Below are 17,500 nucleotides of genomic sequence, written 5' to 3' on the forward strand. Positions count from 1 at the left end.
AGGTGAGACAGGTCTAACACAGGTGAGACAGGTGTAACAGAGGTGAGACAGGTGTAACAGAGGTGAGACAGAGGTGAGACAGGTGTAACAGAGGTGAGACAGGTGTAACAGAGGTGAGACGGGTGTAACAATGGTGAGACAGAGGTGAGACAGAGGTGAGACAGGTGTAACAGAGGTGAGACAGGTGTAACAGAGGTGAGACAGGTGAGACAGAGGTGAGACAGGTGAGACAGGTGAGACAGGTGTGTCCTAGTAAGTCACGTTTGTAACACAGGTGTGAAAGACAGATGTGTACCAGTGAGACAGGTATGGCCAAGTCAGGTATGTGAGACAGGTGTGTCTGAAGCCAATCACCTTGTACTTTGAGCGTGAGCTGTCTCTGCTCCAGTTGACTGTGGGTGGAGCCTGTACAGGTGTAGACACCTGAGTCATCTGACCTCAACTGGCCAATCACAAGGGTGCCGTCCGCATGCTGTGCATGTCTACATAGCAACAACCAATCACATTTACGCACGGGGCAGAAACAACCAATCACATTTACGCACGGGGCAGAAACAACCAATCACAGTCACATTTACACATGGGGCAGAAAACAACCAGTCACATTTACGCACGGGGCAGAAACAACCAATCACATTTACGCACGGGGCAGAAACAACCAATCACAGTCACATTTACACACGGGGCAGAAACAACCAGTCACATTTACGCACGGGGCAGAAACAACCAATCACATTTACACACGGGGCAGAAACAACCAATCACATTTACACACGGGGCAGAAACAACCAATCACAGTCACATTTATGGCAAGAGAGTTGTACTTATCCAAACAGTAATAAGACAAGGCATAAGAAAACACCGCCCTCTACATGTTCATAAAATGGTACTGTTCTCTTTAGATTCTGGCTTAGAGTAGAAAGGGAAGAGATGTCTTGCTGTGGGCCACGTTGAGATGTGTAGTGCAACGCTGACTGACTAAAGCAACTGACTGAATGTAGTTTAACATGGACCTAAAACATAAAGCTACCAAATGGTTGACTAGAACAAGCTGAGCCACAGTTTAGAGAGTTGGCACAGCTTTTAGAATGTTGAATATATTGTTCTAAATTATAGACATTCAGTGACATTGCATCGTTTAAATATTCTCCATGTAATGTTAATGGGGGAGATAATATGTCTGTTATAGAGTGTTGTAGTGTCATGTTAATGGGGGAGATAATATGTCTGTTATAGAGTGTTGCAGTGTCATGTTAATGGGGGAGATAATATGTCTGTTATTTATTTTATTTATTTTACCTTTATTTAACCAGGTAGGCAAGTTGAGAACAAGTTCTCATTTACAATTGCGACCTGGCCAAGATAAAGCAAAGCAGTTCGACAGATAAAACGACACAGAGTTACACATGGAGTAAAAACAAACATACAGTCAATAATGCAGTATAAACAAGTCTATATACAATGTGAGCAAATGAGGTGAGAAGGGAGGTAAAGGCAAAAAAAGGCCATGATGGCAAAGTAAATACAATATAGCAAGTAAAATACTGGAATGGTAGTTTTGCAATGGAAGAATGTGCAAAGTAGAAATAAAAAAATAATGGGGTGCAAAGGAGCAAAATAAATAAATAAATAAAAATTAAATACAGTTGGGAAAGAGGTAGTTGTTTGGGCTAAATTATAGGTGGGCTATGTACAGGTGCAGTAATCTGTGAGCTGCTCTGACAGTTGGTGCTTAAAGCTAGTGAGGGAGATAAGTGTTTCCAGTTTCAGAGATTTTTGTAGTTCGTTCCAGTCATTGGCAGCAGAGAACTGGAAGGAGAGGCGGCCAAAGAAAGAATTGGTCTTGGGGGTGACTAGAGAGATATACCTGCTGGAGCGTGTGCTACAGGTGGGAGATGCTATGGTGACCAGCGAGCTGAGATAAGGGGGGACTTTACCTAGCAGGGTCTTGTAGATGACATGGAGCCAGTGGGTTTGGCGACGAGTATGAAGCGAGGGCCAGCCAACGAGAGCGTACAGGTCGCAATGGTGGGTAGTATATGGGGCTTTGGTGATAAAACGGATTGCACTGTGATAGACTGCATCCAATTTGTTGAGTAGGGTATTGGAGGCTATTTTGTAAATGACATCGCCAAAGTCGAGGATTGGTAGGATGGTCAGTTTTACAAGGGTATGTTTGGCAGCATGAGTGAAGGATGCTTTGTTGCGAAATAGGAAACCAATTCTAGATTTAACTTTGGATTGGAGATGTTTGATATGGGTCTGGAAGGAGAGTTTACAGTCTAACCAGACACCTAAATATTTGTAGTTGTCCACGTATTCTAAGTCAGAGCCGTCCAGAGTAGTGATGTTGGACAGGCGGGTAGGTGCAGGTAGCGATCGGTTGAAGAGCATGCATTTAGTTTTACTTGTATTTAAGAGCAATTGGAGGCCACGGAAGGAGAGTTGTATGGCATTGAAGCTTGCCTGGAGGGTTGTTAACACAGTGTCCAAAGAAGGGCCGGAAGTATACAGAATGGTGTCGTCTGCGTAGAGGTGGATCAGGGACTCACCAGCAGCAAGAGCGACCTCATTGATGTATACAGAGAAGAGAGTCGGTCCAAGAATTGAACCCTGTGGCACCCCCATAGAGACTGCCAGAGGTCCGGACAGCAGACCCTCCGACTTGACACACTGAACTCTATCAGAGAAGTAGTTGGTGAACCAGGCGAGGCAATCATTTGAGAAACCAAGGCTGTCGAGTCTGCCGATGAGGATATGGTGATTGACAGAGTCGAAAGCCTTGGCCAGATCAATGAATACGGCTGCACAGTAATGTTTCTTATCGATGGCGGTTAAGATATCGTTTAGGACCTTGAGCGTGGCTGAGGTGCACCCATGACCAGCTCTGAAACCAGATTGCATAGCAGAGAAGGTATGGTGAGATTCGAAATGGTCGGTAATCTGTTTGTTGACTTGGCTTTCGAAGACCTTAGAAAGGCACGGTAGGATAGATATAGGTCTGTAGCAGTTTGGGTCAAGAGTGTCCCCCCCTTTGAAGAGGGGGATGACCGCAGCTGCTTTCCAATCTTTGGGAATCTCAGACGACACGAAAGAGAGGTTGAACAGGCTAGTAATAGGGGTGGCAACAATTTCGGCAGATAATTTTAGAAAGAAAGGGTCCAGATTGTCTAGCCCGGCTGATTTGTAGGGGTCCAGATTTTGCAGCTCTTTCAGAACATCAGCTGAATGGATTTGGGAGAAGGAGAAATGGGGAAGGCTTGGGCGAGTTGCTGTTGGGGGTGCAGTGCTGTTGTCCGGGGTAGGAGTAGCCAGGTGGAAAGCATGGCCAGCCGTAGAAAAATGCTTATTGAAATTCTCAATTATGGTGGATTTATCAGTGGTGACAGTGTTTCCTATCTTCAGTGCAGTGGGCAGCTGGGAGGAGGTGTTCTTATTCTCCATGGACTTTACAGTGTCCCAGAACTTTTTTGAGTTAGTGTTGCAGGAAGCAAATTTCTGCTTGAAAAAGCTAGCCTTGGCTTTTCTAACTGCCTGTGTATAATGGTTTCTAGCTTCCCTGAACAGCTGCATATCACGGGGTAAATCCGGGTAAACACTAACCAGAACAGAAATGGACAAGACATATTGACATTAAGGATAGGCATGCTTAGTCGAGTGATCAAAAGGGTCCGGTGAGTGGAGAGGTTGGTTGGTGATTTAGACAGCTAGCCAGGGCATCGGTAGCAAGCTAGCATAGGATGGAGGTCTGTTAGCCACCCCTTACGTTCCGTCAGTAGATTAGTGGGGTTCCGTGTGGTAGAGGGGATTAATCCAAATCACACAACAACAACAACAAAAATAAAAACAATAGATATAGTTATAGAGGCCCAAGAAGAAAAGATAATAATAATAATTTAAAAAATAATTTAAAAAAAATAATAATAAAAAAATTGTCCGATTGTCTATTCAGATAGCAGCCGGTAAGACAGCTAACGGTTAGCAGGCCGCAGATGGGCGTTCAGGTAACGTCGCGACGGAGGAGCCGGCCGAATAACTCCTTCGGGTAGATAACGTCGGCAGTCCAGTTGTGAAGGCCCGGTGGGGCTCCGCGAAGGCAGTAAAACGGGTCCGGATAGGTGACTGCAGCCCAGGTGTGATTGATGGAACTCAGGAGTGATTGACGGAGCTTGCTAGCTCCGGAATAATTGATGTTTGCTCCGGAATCGACGAAGGCCGATGGTCACACGGATAGCAGCTAGCTAGCTGTGAGATCCGGGTATGAATGTCCAGGGACATGGAGAGAAAAATTGGTCCGGTATGTTCCGTTCCGAGCCGCGCTGCGCCGTACAGAACTGGCGATAGATTTTCGAGCTAAAGGATAGCTGATGACCACAAACCGTGGTTAGCTGAATATTAACGATTTGCCAGTAAAGGAGCTAACTAGCTTCTGAACTAGCTTCTGGATTAGCTTCTGGCTAGTTTCAGGCTAGCTTCTTGGAGTTTCTGGCTAGCTTCTTGGAGGATTACAGATCTGAGGTAAATAATACTTTTTTATAAATATACATTGGTGAGGCGGGTTGCAGGAGAGTGTTTTGAAGATGAGTTGATGGAAAATAAAAATAAAATGTATGTGAAAAAGTTGTAAATATATATATATACAGGACACGACAAGACGAGGACAAAAGACGTCTGAACTGCTATGCCACCTTGGAGACCACGGTTATAGAGTGTTGTAGTGTCATGTTAATGGGGGAGATAATATGTCTGTTATAGAGTGTTGTAGTGTCATGTTAATGGGGGAGATAATATGTCTGTTATAGAATGTTGCAGTGTCATGTTAACGGGGGAGATAATATGTCTGTTATAGAGTGTTGTAGTGTCATGTTAATGGGGGAGATAATATGGCTGTTATAGAGTGTTGCAGTGTCATGTTAATGGGGGGGATAATATGGCTGTTATAGAGTGTTGCAGTGTCATGTTAATGGGGGAGATAATATATCTGTTATAGAGTGTTGTAGTGTCATGTTAATGGGGGAGATAATATGTCTGTTATAGAGTGTTGCAGTGTCATGTTAATGGGGGAGATAATATGGCTGTTATAGAGTGTTGTAGTGTCATGTTAATGGGGGAGATAATATGGCTGTTATAGAATGTTGTAGTGTCATGTTAATGGGGGAGATAATATGTCTGTTATAGAATGTTGCAGTGTCATGTTAATGGGGGAGATAATATGGCTGTTATAGAGTGTTGCAGTGTCATGTTAATGGGGGAGATAATATATCTGTTATAGAGTGTTGTAGTGTCATGTTAATGGGGGAGATAATATGTCTGTTATAGAGTGTTGCAGTGTCATGTTAATGGGGGAGATAATATGGCTGTTATAGAGTGTTGCAGTGTCATGTTAATGGGGGAGATAATATGTCTGTTATAGAATGTTGTAGTGTCATGTTAACGGGGGAGATAATATGTCTGTTATAGAGTGTTGCAGTGTCATGTTAATGGGGGAGATAATATGTCTGTTATAGAATGTTGTAGTGTCATGTTAACGGGGGAGATAATATGTCTGTTATAGAGTGTTGCAGTGTCATGTTAATGGGGGAGATAATATGTCTGTTATAGAATGTTGCAGTGTCATGTTAACAGGGGAGATAATATGTCTGTTATAGAGTGTTGCAGTGTCATGTTAATGGGGGAGATAATATGTCTGTTATAGAATTTTGTAGTGTCATGTTAACAGGGAGATAATATGTCTGTTATAGAATGTTGCAGTGTCATGTTAATGGGGGAGATAATATGTCTGTTATAGAGTGTTGTAGTGTCATGTTAATGGGGGAGATAATATGTCTGTTATAGAATTTTGTAGTGTCATGTTAACAGGGAGATAATATGTCTGTTATAGAATGTTGCAGTGTCATGTTAATGGGGGAGATAATATGTCTGTTATAGAGTGTTGTAGTGTCATGTTAATGGGGGAGATAATATGTCTGTTATAGAATGTTGTAGTGTCATGTTAATGGGGGAGATAATATGTCTGTTATAGAATGTTGTAGTGTCATGTTAATGGGGGAGATAATATGTCTGTTATAGAATGTTGTAGTGTCATGTTAACAGGGAGATAATATGTCTGTTATAGAATGTTGTAGTGTCATGTTAATGGGGGAGATAATACGTCTGTTATAGAATGTTGTAGTGTCATGTTAAAATGCATCAGATTATAGAAACCTTAAATGTCCCAGCTCTCTAAATCAAATCAAATGTATATATATATCGCACATTTCAGACATGAATGCAATGAACTTCAGAGAAGAAAATAAATAAATAAATGAAACAATAACAATAAAAACTGAATGGAAAAGCAAAGCTAAAAAGGTCTTAAATATCTCTGAATAAAATGGTATTAAATATCTCTGAATCCGTGGCTCTGACCCCAAACTGGGGGTTTTGCAGGACTAACACTGTTACCTGAGAGAGTTGAGTGTCTGTCCTTCTCTGGTCCACTGGAGGCTGACCGAAGAGAGTGCTGACGTTGGGATGATCTTACAGGCTAGTCTGACCGTCTGCCCTGCTTTCCCCTCCACAGACGACGAACCTGATCGGTCTATACTGAACCTGAACCACCATACACAGAGAGGAGGGGTTGTGGATGGGACTATGTGGAGAGGAGGGGTTGGAGGATGGGACTATGTGGAGAGGAGGGGTTGTGGATGGGACTATGTAGAGAGGAGGGGTTGTGGATGGGACTATGTGGAGAGGAGGGGTTGTGGATGGGACTATGTGGAGAGGAGGGGTTGGAGGATGGGACTATGTAGAGAGGAAGGGTTGGAGGATGGGACTATGTAGAGAGGAGGGATTGATGGATGGGACTATGTGGAGAGGAGGGGTTGGAGGATGGGACTATGTAGAGAGGAGGGGTTGGTTGATGGGACTATGTGGAGAGGAGGGGTTGGAGGATGGGACTATGTAGAGAGGAGGGGTTGGTGGATGGGACTATGTGGAGAGGAGGGGTTGGTGGATGGGACAATGTGGAGAGGAGGGGTTGGAGGATGGGACTATGTAGAGAGGAGGGGTTGATGGATGGGACTATGTGGAGAGGAGGGGTTGGTGGATGGGACTATGTGGAGAGGAGGGGTTGATGGATGGGACTATGTGGAGAGGAGGGGTTGGTGGATGGGACTATGTAGAGAGGAGGGGTTGTGGATGGGACTATGTGGAGAGGAGGGGTTGGTGGATGGGACTATGTGGAGAGGAGGGGTTGGTGGATGGGACTATGTGGAGAGGAGGGGTTGTGGATGGGACTATGTGGAGAGGAGGGGTTGTGGATGGGACTATGTGGAGAGGAGGGGTTGGTGGATGGGACTATGTGGAGAGGAGGGGTTGGTGGATGGGACTATGTGGAGAGGAGGGGTTGTGGATGGGACTATGTGGACAGGAGGGGTTGGTGGATGGGACTATGTGGAGAGGAGGGGTTGGTGGATGGGATTATGTGGAGAGGAGGGGTTGTGGATGGGACTATGTGGAGAGGAGGGGTTGTGGATGGGACTATGTAGAGAGGAGGGGTTGGTGGATGGGACTATGTGGAGAGGAGGGGTTGGTGGATGGGACTATGTGGAGAGGAGGGGTTGGTGGATGGGACTATGTGGAGAGGAGGGATTGTGGATGGGACTATGTGGGGAGGAGGGGTTGGTGAATGGGACTATGTGGAGAGGGGGGGTTGCAGATGGGACTATGTGGAGAGGGGGGGTTGCGGATGGGACTATGTGGAGAGGAGGGGTTGCGGATGGGACTATGTGGAGAGGAGGGGTTGGTGGATGGGACTATGTGGAGAGGAGGGATTGGTGGATGGGACAATGTGGAGAGGAGGGGTTGTGGATGGGACTATGTGGAGAGGAGGGGTTGGTGGATGGGACTATGTGGAGAGGAGGGGTTGTGGATGGGACTATGTGGAGAGGAGGGGTTGTGGATGGGACTATGTGGAGAGGAGGGGTTGGTGGATGGGACTATGTGGAGAGGAGGGGTTGGTGGATGGGACTATGTGGAGAGGAGGGGTTGGTGGATGGGACTATGTGGAGAGGAGGGATTGGTGGATGGGACAATGTGGAGAGGAGGGGTTGTGGATGGGACTATGTGGAGAGGAGGGGTTGGTGGATGGGACTATGTGGAGAGGAGGGGTTGTGGATGGGACTATGTGGAGAGGAGGGGTTGGTGGATGGGACTATGTGGAGAGGAGGGGTTGTGGATGGGACTATGTGGAGAGGAGGGGTTGTGGATGGGACTATGTGGAGAGGAGGGGTTGGTGGATGGGACTATGTGGAGAGGAGGGGTTGGTGGATGGGACTATGTGGAGAGGAGGGGTTGTGGATGGGACTATGTGGAGAGGAGGGGTTGGTGGATGGGACTATGTAGAGAGGAGGGGTTGGTGGATGGGACTATGTGGAGAGGAGGGGTTGGAGGATGGGACTATGTGGAGAGGAGGGGTTGGTGGATGGGACTATGTGGAGAGGAGGGGTTGTGGATGGGACTATGTGGAGAGGAGGGGTTGTGGATGGGACTATGTGGAGAGGAGGGGTTGGTGGATGGGACTATGTGGAGAGGAGGGGTTGGTGGATGGGACTATGTGGAGAGGAGGGGTTGGTGGATGGGACTATGTGGAGAGGAGGGGTTGTGGATCGGACTATGTGGAGAGGAGGGGTTGTGTGTGTGTGACTCCGACTTGGATGAGGGCTGTGTGTGTGACTCCTACTTGAGTGAGGGCTGTGTGTGTGACTCCTACTTGCGTGAGGGCTGTGTGTGTGTTCACCCTACTTGGGTGAGGGCTGTGTGTGTGTTCACCCTACTTGGGTGAGGGCTGTGTGTGTGTTCACCCTACTTGGGTGAGGGCTGTGTGTGTGACTCATACTTGGGTGAGGGCTGTGTGTGTGACTTCTACTTGGGTGAGGACTGTGTGTGTGACTCATACTTGGGTGAGGGCTGTGTGTGACTCATACTTGGGTGAGGGCTGTGTGTGTGACTCATACTTGGGCGAGGGCTGTGTGTGTGACTCATACTTGGGTGAGGGCTGTGTGTGTGTGACTCATACTTGGGTGAGGGCTGTGTGTGTGTGACTCATACTTGGGTGAGGGCTGTGTGTGTGTGACTCATACTTGGGTGAGGGCTGTGTGTGTGTGACTCCTATTTGGGTGAGGGCTGTGTGTGTGACTCATACTTGGGTGAGGGCTGTGTGTGCGACTCCTACTTGGGTGAGGGCTGGCGATGAGGTACTGACGGCAGGTTAACTCCTGTCTCTCCTGTCCTGTCTGCTCCATCTTGGGGGAGGCTTCCTGTCGTGTCCTGTACCGCCTGGGATCCTCTGGTGTTCTCTGTCAAACACACGGTGATTTGGCTCAAGGTTCCCACAAGGTAAAACAAACACACAGACAGACGTGTCTCTACATACCTGAGACAGACAGGTACACGTAGCGATGATCTCTCTCACGGTCACGCGTTGCCACACAGAGCAACCAACCAGAGTCAGCCTTAGTTAGAGGACCAACTAACAGGGAACCATTAGGCTGCGGATGATGCCTGGGGGGAAGGATTTGACAGTTGCACACACTTAAAATATCCAGCACATTAGTGAATATAGAATACGCCCAGAACACAGGAAATATTATTTAAGCAGTAAGACCTGGGAGGGTGTGGTATATGGCTAACGCTAACGGCTGTTCATTCTCACAATGCAATGCGCAGGTCTATGGAAACAGACCTTAGCCGTGGTATATTGGCCATATACCACAAACCCCTGAGGTGCCATATTGCTGTTATAAACTGGTTACCAACCTAATTAGAGCAGTAAACATACTGCTATGGCTTTCAGCCAATCAGCATTCAGGGCTCGAACCACCCAGTTTATAATACAGTAAACTGAACAACATTATAAAACGCAACGCGCAACATTTTTTAAAGATTTTACTGAGTTACAGTTCATATCAGGAAATCAGTCAATTTAAATAAATTCATTAGTTTCACGCCCTGATCTGGTTCACCTGTCCTTGTGATTGTCTCCACCCCCTCCAGGTGTGGCTTATTTTCCCCAGTGTATTTATCCCTGTGTTTCCTGTCTCTCTGTGCCAGTGTATTTATCCCTGTGTTTCCTGTCTCTCTGTGCCAGTGTATTTATCCCTGTGTTTCCTGTCTCTCTGTGCCAGTGTATTTATCCCTGTGTTTCCTGTCTCTTTGTACCAGTGTATTTATCCCTGTGTTTCCTGTCTCTCTGTCCCAGTGTATTTATCCCTGTGTTTCCTGTCTCTCTGTGCCAGTGTATTTATCCCTGTGTTTCCTGTCTCTCTGTCCCAGTGTATTTATCCCTGTGTTTCCTGTCTCTCTGTGCCAGTGTATTTATCCCTGTGTTTCCTGTCTCTCTGTACCAGTGTATTTATCCCTGTGTTTCCTGTCTCTCTGTCCCAGTGTATTTATCCCTGTGTTTCCTGTCTCTCTGTCCCAGTGTATTTATCCCTGTGTTTCCTGTCTCTCTGTCCCAGTGTATTTATCCCTGTGTTTCCTGTCTCTCTGTACCAGTGTATTTATCCCTGTGTTTCCTGTCTCTCTGTCCCAGTGTATTTATCCCTGTGTTTCCTGTCTCTCTGGGCCAGTGTATTTATCCCTGTGTTTCCTGTCTCTCTGTGTCAGTGTATTTATCCCTGTGTTTCCTGTCTCTCTGTACCAGTGTATTTATCCCTGTGTTTCCTGTCTCTCTGTACCAGTGTATTTATCCCAGTGTTTCCTGTCTCTCTGGCCTAGTGTATTTATCCCTGTGTTTCCTGTCTCTCTGTACCAGTGTATTTATCCCTGTGTTTCCTGTCTCTCTGTGCCAGTGTATTTATCCCTGTGTTTCCTGTCTCTCTGTGCCAGTTAGTCTTGTTTGCCAAGTCAACCAGTGTTTTTCCTTGCTCCTATTCATCCCAGTCTATGTTTGTTTCTAGTCCTCCTAGTTTCGACATTTGCCTGTCCTGACTCCGAACCCGTCTACCTGACCACTCTGCCTGTTCGGACAACCAGCCTTCCTGACCACTCTGCCTGTTCTGACAACCAGCCTGCCTGACCACTCTGCCTGTTCTGACAACCAGCCTTCCTGACCACTCTGCCTGTTCGGACAACCAGCCTTCCTGACCACTCTGCCTGTTCTGACAACCAGCCTGCCTGACCACTCTGCCTGTTCTGACAACCAGCCTTCCTGACCACTCTGTCTGTTCTGACAACCAGCCTGCCTGACAACTCTGCCTGTTCTGACAACCAAGCCTGCCTGACCACTCTGCCTGTTCTGACAACCAAGACAGCCTGACCACTCTGCCTGTTCTGACAACCAAGAAAGCCTGACCACTCTGCCTGTTCTGACAACCAAGCCTGCCTGACCAACTCTCGCCTGTTCTGACAACCAAGCCTGCCTGACCACTCTGCCTGTTCTGACAACCAGCCTGCCTGACCACTCTGCCTGTTCTGACAACCAGCCTGCCTGACCACTCTGCCTGTTCTGACAACCAAGACAGCCTGACCATTCTGCCTGTTCTGACAACCAGACTGCCTGACCACTCTGTCTGTTCTGACAACCAAGCCTGCCTGACCATTCTGCCTGTTCTGACAACCAAGACAGCCTGACCACTCTGCCTGTTCTGACAACCAAGACAGCCTGACCATTCTGCCTGTTCTGACAACCAAGCCTGCCTGACCATTCTGCCTGTTCTGACAACCAAGACAGCCTGACCACTCTGCCTGTTCTGACAACCAAGCCTGCCTGACCAACTCTCGCCTGTTCTGACAACCAGCCTGCCTGACCACTCTGCCTGTTCTGACAACCAAGACAGCCTGACCACTCTGCCTGTTCTGACAACCAAGACAGCCTGACCAACTCTGCCTGTTCTGACAACCAGCCTGCCTGACCACTCTGCCTGTTCTGACAACCAGCCTGCCTGACCAACTCTGCCTGTTCTGACAACCAGCCTGCCTGACCACTCTGCCTGTTCTGACAACCAGCCTGCCTGACCACTCTGCCTGTTCTGACAACCAGCCTGCCTGACCACTCTGCCTGTTCTGACAACCAGCCTGCCTGACCACTCTGCCTGTTCTGACAACCAGCCTGCCTGACCACTCTGCCTGTTCTGACAACCAGCCTGCCTGGCCACTCTGCCTGTTCTGACAACCAGCCTGCCTGACCACTCTGCCTGTTCTGACAACCAGCCTGCCTGACCACTCTGCCTGTTCTGACAACCAGCCTGCCTGACCACTCTGCCTGTTCTGACAACCAGCCTGCCTGACCACTCTGCCTGTTCTGACAACCAGCCTGCCTGACCATTCTGCCTGATCTGACAACCAAGACAGCCTGACCACTCTGCCTGTTCTGACAACCACTCTGCCTGACCACTCTGCCTGTTCTGACAACCAGCCTGCCTGACCACTCTGCCTGTTCTGACAACCAAGACAGCCTGACCATTCTGCCTGTTCTGACAACCAGCCTGCCTGACCACTCTGTCTGTTCTGACAACCAAGCCTGCCTGACCATTCTGCCTGTTCTGACAACCAAGACAGCCTGACCACTCTGCCTGTTCTGACAACCAAGACAGCCTGACCATTCTGCCTGTTCTGACAACCAAGCATGCCTGACCATTCTGCCTGTTCTGACAACCAAGACAGCATGACCACTCTGCCTGTTCTGACAACCAAGCCTGCCTGACCAACTCTCGCCTGTTCTGACAACCAGCCTGCCTGACCACTCTGCCTGTTCTGACAACCAAGACAGCCTGACCACTCTGCCTGTTCTGACAACCAAGACAGCCTGACCAACTCTGCCTGTTCTGACAACCAGCCTGCCTGACCACTCTGCCTGTTCTGACAACCAGCCTGCCTGACCAACTCTGCCTGTTCTGACAACCAGCCTGCCTGGCCAACTCTGCCTGTTCTGACAACCAGCCTGCCTGACCACTCTGCCTGTTCTGACAACCAGCCTGCCTGACCACTCTGCCTGTTCTGACAACCAGCCTGCCTGACCACTCTGCCTGTTCTGACTAATTAGACAGCCTGACCACTCTGCCTGTTCTGACAACCAGCCTGCCTGACCACTCTGCCTGTTCTGCCAACCAAGCCTGCCTGAGCACTCTGCCTGTTCTGACAACCAGCCTGCCTGACCACTCTGCCTGTTCTGACAACCAGCCTGCCTGACCACTCTGCCTGTTCTGACAACCAGCCTGCCTGACCACTCTGCCTGTTCTGACAACCAACCTGCCTGACCACTCTGCCTGTTGACAACCAGCCTGCCTGACCACTCTGCCTGTTCTGACAACCAACCTGCCTGACCACTCTGCCTGTTCTGACAACCAGCCTGCCTGACCACTCTGCCTGTTCTGACAACCAGCCTGCCTGACCACTCTGCCTGTTCTGACAACCAGCCTGCCTGACCACTCTGCCTGTTCTGACAACCAGCCTGCCTGACCACTCTGCCTGTTCTGACAACCAAGCCTGCCTGACCATTCTGCCTGTTCTGACAACCAAGACAGCCTGACCACTCTGCCTGTTCTGACAACCAAGCCTGCCTGACCAACTCTCGCCTGTTCTGACAACCAGCCTGCCTGACCACTCTGCCTGTTCTGACAACCAAGACAGCCTGACCACTCTGCCTGTTCTGACAACCAAGACAGCCTGACCAACTCTGCCTGTTCTGACAACCAGCCTGCCTGACCACTCTGCCTGTTCTGACAACCAGCCTGCCTGACCAACTCTGCCTGTTCTGACAACCAGCCTGCCTGGCCAACTCTGCCTGTTCTGACAACCAGCCTGCCTGACCACTCTGCCTGTTCTGACAACCAGCCTGCCTGACCACTCTGCCTGTTCTGACAACCAAGCCTGCCTGAGCACTCTGCCTGTTCTGACAACCAGCCTGCCTGCCTGTCTCCGACCTGCCTTTCCCTCCTCCCTTCGTTATGACAAATATCGGAGCTCAACCATCTGCCTCCTGTGTCTGCATTTGGGTCTCGCCTTGTGCCCTTATAACTAGGCCCTAATCTATGAATACAGATAAGCATCTGTTGGTCACAGACACAGTTGACGTCTGAAGTTTACATACACTTAGGTTGGAGTCATTAAAACTTGTTTTTCAACCACTCCACAAATTTCTTGTTAACTAACTATAGCGTTGTCAAGTTGGTTAGGACATCTCCTTTGTGCATGACACAAGTTATTTTTCCAACAATTGTTTACAGACAGAGTATTTCACTTATAATTCACTGTATCACAATTCCAGTTGGTCAAAAGTTTACATACACTAAGTTGACTGTGCCTTTAATTAAACAGTTTGGAAAATTTCTGAAAATGATGTCATGGCTTTAGAAGGTTCTGATAGGCTAATTGACATCATTTGAGTCAATTGGAGGTGTACCTGTGGATGTATTTCAAGGTCTACCTTCAAACTCAGTGCCTCTTTGCTTGACATCATGGGAAAATCAAAAGATATCAGCCAAGACCTCAGAAAAACAATTGTAGACCTCCACAAGTCTGGTTCATCCTTGGGAGCAATTTCCAAATGCCTGAAGGTACCACGTTCATCTGTACAAACAATAGTACGCAAGTATAAACACCATGGGACCACTCAGCCATCATACCGCTCAGGAAGGAGACACATTCTGTCTCCTAGAGATGAACGTACTTTGGTGCGAAAAGTGCAAATCCATCCCAGAACAACAGCAAAAGACCTTGTGAAGATGCTGGAGGAAACAGGTACAAAGTATCTATATCCACAGTAAAACAAGTCCAATATCGACATAACCTGAAAGGCCGCTCAGCAAGCAAGAAGCTACTGCTCCAAAACCGCCATACTAAAGCCAGACTACGGTTTCCAACTGCACATGGGGACAAAGATTGTACTTTTTGGAGAAATGTCCTCTGGTCTGATGAAACAAAAATATAACTGTTTGGCCATAATGACCATCGTTATGTTTGGAGGAAAAAGGGGGAGGCTTGCAAGCCAAAGAACACCATCCCAATGTGAAGCACGGGGGTGGCAGCATCATGTTGTGGGGGTGCTTTGTTGCAGGAGGGACTGGTGCACTTCACAAAATAGATGGCATCATGAGGTAGGAAAATTATGTGGATATATTGAGGCAACATCTCAAGACATCAGTCAGGAAGTTAAAGCTTGGGCACAAATGGGTCTTCCAAATGGACAATGACCCCAAGCATACTTCCAAAGTTGTGGCAAAATGGCTTAAGGACAACAGAGTGAAGGTATTAGAGTGGCCATCACAAAGCACTGACCTCAATCCTATAGAAAATATGTGGGCAAAAATGACTTGTGTCCTGCACAAAGTAGATGTCCTAACCGACTTGTTAAAACTATAGTTTGTTAACTATACATTTGTGGAGTGATTTGAAAAAATGAGGTTTTAACAACCTAAGTGTACGTAAACTTCCCACTTCAACTGTAGATTTTACAGCACACACCCAGGTGTATCAGAACATCCCTTTTCTTTACACTCACCGAGTTTACCAATAAACTGTTTAATTCGAGTTTCACATTCCGCAATAAACTACGATTGTGAAACGGCTGACATACGGCTACCTTCAACGGCTGTAAGTTGCTCTGGATAAGAGCGTCTGCTAAATGATTAACATGTCAAAAATGTAGTGTGCTCACCTAAAGGTAGTGAGAGGGACTCCATCCTTCCTCCACTCCACTATGATGGTGGAGGACGGAGCTGGAGAGACTCTGCAGGGTAACACTACCGTCTGTCCCACCAGAGCCTCCACCGTGGTCGGGTCGGACTGGTCGATCTTCACCCCCCTGGCTGTGTCAGGCTGGAGGAAGGGGTTGGGGGTTTGAGAAGGACATGAGGGAGAGAGGACAGTGGAAAGACATGGAAAGAAAGAGAGAGGGAAAGAGAAAAGGAGAGAGGGAAAGAGAAAGGAGAGAGGGAAAGAGAAAAGGAGAGAGGGAAAGAGAAAAGGAGAGAGAAAAGAGGAAAGGAGAGAGGGAAAGAGGAAGGGAGAGAGAAAAAAGGAAAGGAGAGAGAAAGAAGAAAGGAGAGAGAAAAGAGGAAAGGAGAGAGGGAAAGAGGAAAGGAGAGAGAAAAGAGGAAAGGAGAGAGGGAAAGAGGAAAGGAGAGAGAAAAGAGGCAAGGAGAGAGAAAAGAGGAAAGGAGAGAGAAAAGAGGAAAGGAGAGAGAAAAGAGGAAAGGAGAGAGAAAAGAAGAAAGGAGAGAGAAAAGAAGAAAGGAGAGAGAAAAGAGGAAAGGAGAGAGAAAAGAGGAAAGGAGAGAGGGAAAGAGGAAAGGAGAGAGAAAAGAGGAAAGTCACTTTATGCTGATTATTTTAGCATAGAGCTAGACAGCATAGAGCTAGACAGCATAGAGCTAGACAGCATAGAGCTAGACAAGCTAGACAGCATAGAGCTAGACAACATAGACCTAGACAGCATAGAGCTAGACAACACAGAGCTAGACAGCATAGAGCTAGACAGCATAGAGCTAGACAACATAGAACTAGACAGCATGGAGCTAAACAACATAGAGCTAGATAGCATAGAAATGGAAATGTGACATTCTATTTCTACTGGAGATAGAGGAGTCTAGAGGAAGAGTCTAGAGCAGTCTAGGAGGAGTCTAGAGGAGGCGTCTAGAGGAGGCGTCTAGAGGAGGCGTCTAGAGGAGGCGTCTAGAGGAGGAGTCTAGAGCAGAGGAGGCACATGGAACAGGAACATACCACCACACAATGAGACCAACACCACCATACGATGAGACCACACCACCACACCACCATACGATGAGACCACACCACCATACGATGAGACCACACCACCATACCACCATACGATGAGACCACACCACCATACCACCATACGATGAGACCACACCACCATACGATGAGACCACACCACCATACGATGAGACCACACCACCACATCACCATACGATGAGACCATACCACCATACGATGAGACCACACCACCATACGATGAGACCACACCACCACACGATGAGACCACACCACCACACGATGAGACCACACCACCATACGATGAGACCACACCACCACACAATGAGACCACACCACCATACGATGAGACCACACCACCATACGATGAGACCACACCACCATACGATGAGACCACACCACCACACCACCATACGATGAGACCACACCACCATACGATGAGACCACACCACCATACGATGAGACCAAACCACCATACGATGAGACCAAACCACCATACGATGAGACCACACCACCATACAATGAGACCACACCACCATACGATGAGACCACACCACCATACGATGAGACCACACCACCATACGATGAGACCACACCACCACACGATGAGACCACACCACCACACGATGAGACCACACCACCATACGATGAGACCACACCACCATACGATGATACTACACCACCACACGATGAGACCACACCACCATACCACCATACGATGAGACCACACCACCACACAATAAGACCACACCACCATACGATGAGACCACACCACCACACGATGAGA

At 48.0% G+C, this 17,500-nt stretch overlaps 1 protein-coding gene across 1 annotated transcript in view; it reads right to left on the reverse strand.

The window, feature by feature from the left end:
- Positions 1–17,500, reverse strand: part of LOC109886951 (papilin-like) — a 94,325-nt gene that overhangs the window by 4,355 nt on the left and 72,470 nt on the right. The window contains 5 exon segments of the mRNA XM_031828099.1: positions 355–482; positions 6,445–6,591; positions 9,215–9,338; positions 9,416–9,543; positions 15,638–15,798. Of these exon segments, the coding sequence (XP_031683959.1) occupies positions 355–482; positions 6,445–6,591; positions 9,215–9,338; positions 9,416–9,543; positions 15,638–15,798 (688 nt within the window).

This window comes from Oncorhynchus kisutch, linkage group LG7, assembly GCF_002021735.2.
Source record: "Oncorhynchus kisutch isolate 150728-3 linkage group LG7, Okis_V2, whole genome shotgun sequence".
Lineage (NCBI taxonomy): Eukaryota > Metazoa > Chordata > Actinopteri > Salmoniformes > Salmonidae > Oncorhynchus > Oncorhynchus kisutch.